A 3,860-nucleotide genomic window follows, 5' to 3' on the forward strand; every position below is an offset into this window, starting at 1 on the left:
ACGTCCCAGTCCCAGGAGCGGCCCTGCCCCTCCCCCGCCCTCCTTCCGGGCGAAGACCTCGCCTGAGCGGCCCTAAAAGTCCGGATTCCCGGCCCCCTCCCCCCTCCCCCCGGCCTGGGCGCTTCTCTTTGAAATTTCAAAGGCCGGGGGGCCTCCCGGAGCCGGCCCGCGCGCAGGCCTGGCGACTCCCCGCCTCGGGACGGCGCGGGCGGGTTTACAAGCCAAAGGGCCACTTTATGGCCGCGGCTGTAAAACGCAAATCCCGCTTCGCTTTGAAAAGCGCCCTCTGCCCGGGACCCACCATAAAAAGCAGGGAAGATGCGCCCCCAGCCCCCCCGCCGCGCGGGCACCCGCCCCCTCCTCCGGCCCGTCTCCCAACTTCCCGTAACCTCGGCGCCCTTGGGGTTCTCCGGGAAAGGGGGCGCAGGCGGGAGGCCGCGGGAGACACAAGGGTGCCGGGGACCATCCCGAGGCGTCCCCCGGAAAGGGGGCGCACGCAGGCGGGAGGCGGAGAGAGAGAGCAAAGTTGGAGGCCGGCGGAGAGAGGGAGAAGGAGCGGCGGGCAGGACAGACGGAGGCGCCAGCAGGCGGGGTGTCCCGGCCGGGCGGGGGGGCGAGACAGCGCTGCGCCCCGCGGGGCCCCGGAGCCGGCGGCGGGACGCGGGGAGCCGGCGGCGGAGGGGCCGCCCCGCTTTCTCATGCAAAGCAGCGGCGGGGGCGGGGCGCGCGCTCGGGGGGCGGGGCCTGTCACCGCTCGGCTCTCCCCCTTCGCCTCTTCGCGAGTCTTCTCACCCCGGGACGCAAACCTCCCAACAGCTGCGGGCCGGGCCGGGCCGAGGCCGAGGCCGGCGCGGGTGGTGGGGGTGGGGGGGGGAGGAGCCCGGCGCGCTGGCCCGGCCACCGTGCGCCCCCGCCGCCCGCCCGCCCGCCCGCTCCGGACGCGCTCCCCGTTCCGCTCCCAGAAGAGGCCAAAGTTTGCCGGCCGAGACCCGCAGCCCGCGCCCGGCGGTCGCGCCGAGGGCTCCCAGAGCCCCATTCGCTTCCCGGTATTGTTCGCCGACTTCGCTCTTCGGCTCGGCGGCCCCATCTCGGCGGAGGCCCGGCCGCCGGGCGCGGGGAGCAGGGCCAGGCTGTGGGCGGGCATGGGCGGGGGCCCGGGCCGGGACGCGGAGCCGAGGCCAACCACCCGAACCCGGGCCCGGGAGCGGCGGCTCTGAGGGCAGCGGACCTGCCGGCCGGGGCGCCTCCCACGCCAGCATCATGCCGCGGCGCCCGGGTCCCCGCCTGTGGCTGGTCCTGCAGGTGATGGGGACGTGCGCCGCCATCAGCTCCATGGACATGGAGCGCCCAGGCGACGGTCAGTGCCAGCCCATCGAGATCCCCATGTGCCAGGACATCGGCTACAACATGACGCGCATGCCCAACCTGATGGGCCACGAGCAGCAGCGCGAGGCGGCCATCCAGCTGCACGAGTTCGCGCCGCTCGTGGAATACGGCTGCCACGGCCACCTCCGCTTCTTCCTGTGCTCGCTGTACGCGCCCATGTGCACGGAGCAGGTCTCCGCCCCCATCCCCGCCTGCCGCGTCATGTGCGAGCAGGCCCGGCTCCGGTGCTCGCCGATCATGGAGCAGTTCCACTTCCAGTGGCCGGACTCGCTGGACTGCGGCAAACTGCCCAACAAGAACGACCCCAATTACCTGTGCATGGAGGCGCCCAGCAACGGCTCGGACGAGCCGGCGGCGCGCGGCTCGGGCCTGTTCCCGCCGCTGTTCCGGCCTCAGCAGCGGCCCCCCTCCGCGGGCGCGCACGAACCCTCGCCGAAGGAGGGGGGCCCCGGACGCGCCGGCTGCGCCAACCCGGGCAAGTTCCACCACGTGGGCCGGAGCGCCTCGTGCGCGCCGCTGTGCGCGCCCGGCGTGGACGTGTACTGGAGCCGCGAGGACAAGCGCTTCGCCGTGGTCTGGCTGGCCGTGTGGTCGGTGCTGTGCTTCTTCTCCAGCGCCTTCACGGTGCTCACCTTCCTCATCGACCCCGACCGCTTCCGCTACCCGGAGCGCCCCATCATCTTCCTCTCCATGTGCTACTGTGTCTCCTCGCTCGGATACATTATCCGCCTCTTCGCGGGCGCCGAGAGCATCGCGTGCGACCGGGACAGCGGGCAGCTCTACGTGATCCAGGAGGGGCTGGAGAGCACGGGGTGCACCTTGGTCTTCCTGGTCCTCTACTACTTCGGCATGGCCAGCTCGCTCTGGTGGGTCATCCTGACGCTCACCTGGTTCCTGGCCGCGGGCCGCAAGTGGGGCCACGAAGCCATCGAGGCGCACAGCAGCTACTTCCACCTGGCGGCCTGGGCCATCCCCGCCGTCAAGACCATCCTGATCCTGGTGATGCGCCGGGTGGCGGGCGACGAGCTCACGGGCGTCTGCTACGTGGGCAGCATGGACGTGCACGCGCTCACGGGCTTCGTGCTGGTGCCCCTGGCCTGTTACCTCGTCCTGGGCACGTCGTTCCTCCTCTCGGGCTTCGTGGCCCTGTTCCACATCCGGCGGGTGATGAAGACGGGCGGCGAGAACACGGACAAGCTGGAGAAGCTGATGGTGCGCATCGGCGTGTTCTCGGTGCTCTACACGGTGCCCGCCACCTGCGTCATCGCCTGCTACCTGTACGAGCGCCTCCACACGGAGCACTGGCAGGCGCTGGCCACGCAGCGCAAGTGCCGGCTGGACGACCGGACGCAGAGCCTGGACTGCCTGCTGGCCGCCTCCATCCCCGCCGTGGAGATCTTCCTGGTCAAGATCTTCATGCTGCTGGTCGTGGGCATCACCAGCGGCGTGTGGATCTGGACCGCCAAGACGCTGCAGTCCTGGCGCTCCGTGTGCGGCCGCCGCTTCCGCAGGCAGAGCCGGGCCAAGCCGGTCAGCGTCGTCGCCCACGCCCACGGCGGCGGCGGCGGCGGGATTTACAAAAAAGCCCAGCACCCCCCAAAAACGTACCTGGGCAAGTATGAGCTCCCCGCACAGCCGCCTGCCTGCGTGTGATCCGGCCAGAAACAATTAAAAAAAAAAAAAAAAACAAACAGGAAACTTTCCCACGCGGGAGACGGTGGCCGAGGAAGCCAAACTTGGTGCTTTTCTGGGTGGGCTGGCTGGTGGGTGGGTTTGTTGTTGGTGTGTGTGTGTTTTTTTTAAATAAAAGTTTAAAAAGTAATAATAATAATAAACCGGTATTTGGGGGGGGGGTTGTTTTTTAAATATATTTGTATTGATTTCCGAGAGGAAGGGGGAAGGAGAGAGAGAAACATCCAGGAGGAGAGAGAATCACCGGTGGGCTGCCTCCTGCACGCCCCCTACTGGGGCTGGAGCCCGCCACCCGGGCCTGTGCCCTTGACCGGGAACCGAACCCGTGACCTCTGGGTTCCTAAGTGGACGCTCAGCCCCTGCACCCTGCCGGCCAGGGGCGAATAAACCGCGTTTCCCCTGCGATTCAGGAGGGCTGTGGACACTGGAGGTTGAGGCTGGGGGTGGGGGTGGGGGGTTGGGTTTGTTTGCCGGGAAGGAGGGCTTCCCCCCCCCCCCCCCCCGGAAGTAGCCTCTTTGTAACTAATTTGTAGTAAAGGAGTGGATTCAGCCGCTCCCCCACCCCCACCCCGGAAGAAAACTTTTGTTTAGAAGCTTCGGTCAATATACATCTGTGCGTGTGTTTGCTTTGGCTTTGCTGGCCTTCGACAAATCAGAGCGGAGAGGACTTGTTTGCAAATGAAAGGGCTGGTGGGTTGCTGAGCTCAAGAAGGGGGTGGGGGGGCAGGGAGGGGAGGGGCCCGCCCTCAGGAGGGCAGCCACTTCTGTGCCCGCTGGAAGAG

General features: G+C 68.2%; 1 protein-coding gene across 1 annotated transcript; it reads left to right on the top strand.

The window, feature by feature from the left end:
* Positions 1 to 1,212: 1,212 nt before the first annotated feature.
* FZD10 (frizzled class receptor 10) lies at positions 1,213 to 3,039 on the top strand (the record flags this gene model as incomplete). The annotated part of the gene is made up of 1 exon (XM_080650044.1): positions 1,213 to 3,039. Exon 1 carries the CDS (start codon positions 1,261 to 1,263, stop codon positions 3,037 to 3,039), a length of 1,779 nt encoding a protein of 592 aa, XP_080506170.1. The 5' UTR covers positions 1,213 to 1,260.
* Between the last annotated feature and the right edge of the window lie 821 nt (positions 3,040 to 3,860).

The sequence above is a fragment of the Plecotus auritus genome (assembly GCF_963455305.1).
Source record: "Plecotus auritus genome assembly, chromosome: 13".
Lineage (NCBI taxonomy): Eukaryota > Metazoa > Chordata > Mammalia > Chiroptera > Vespertilionidae > Plecotus > Plecotus auritus.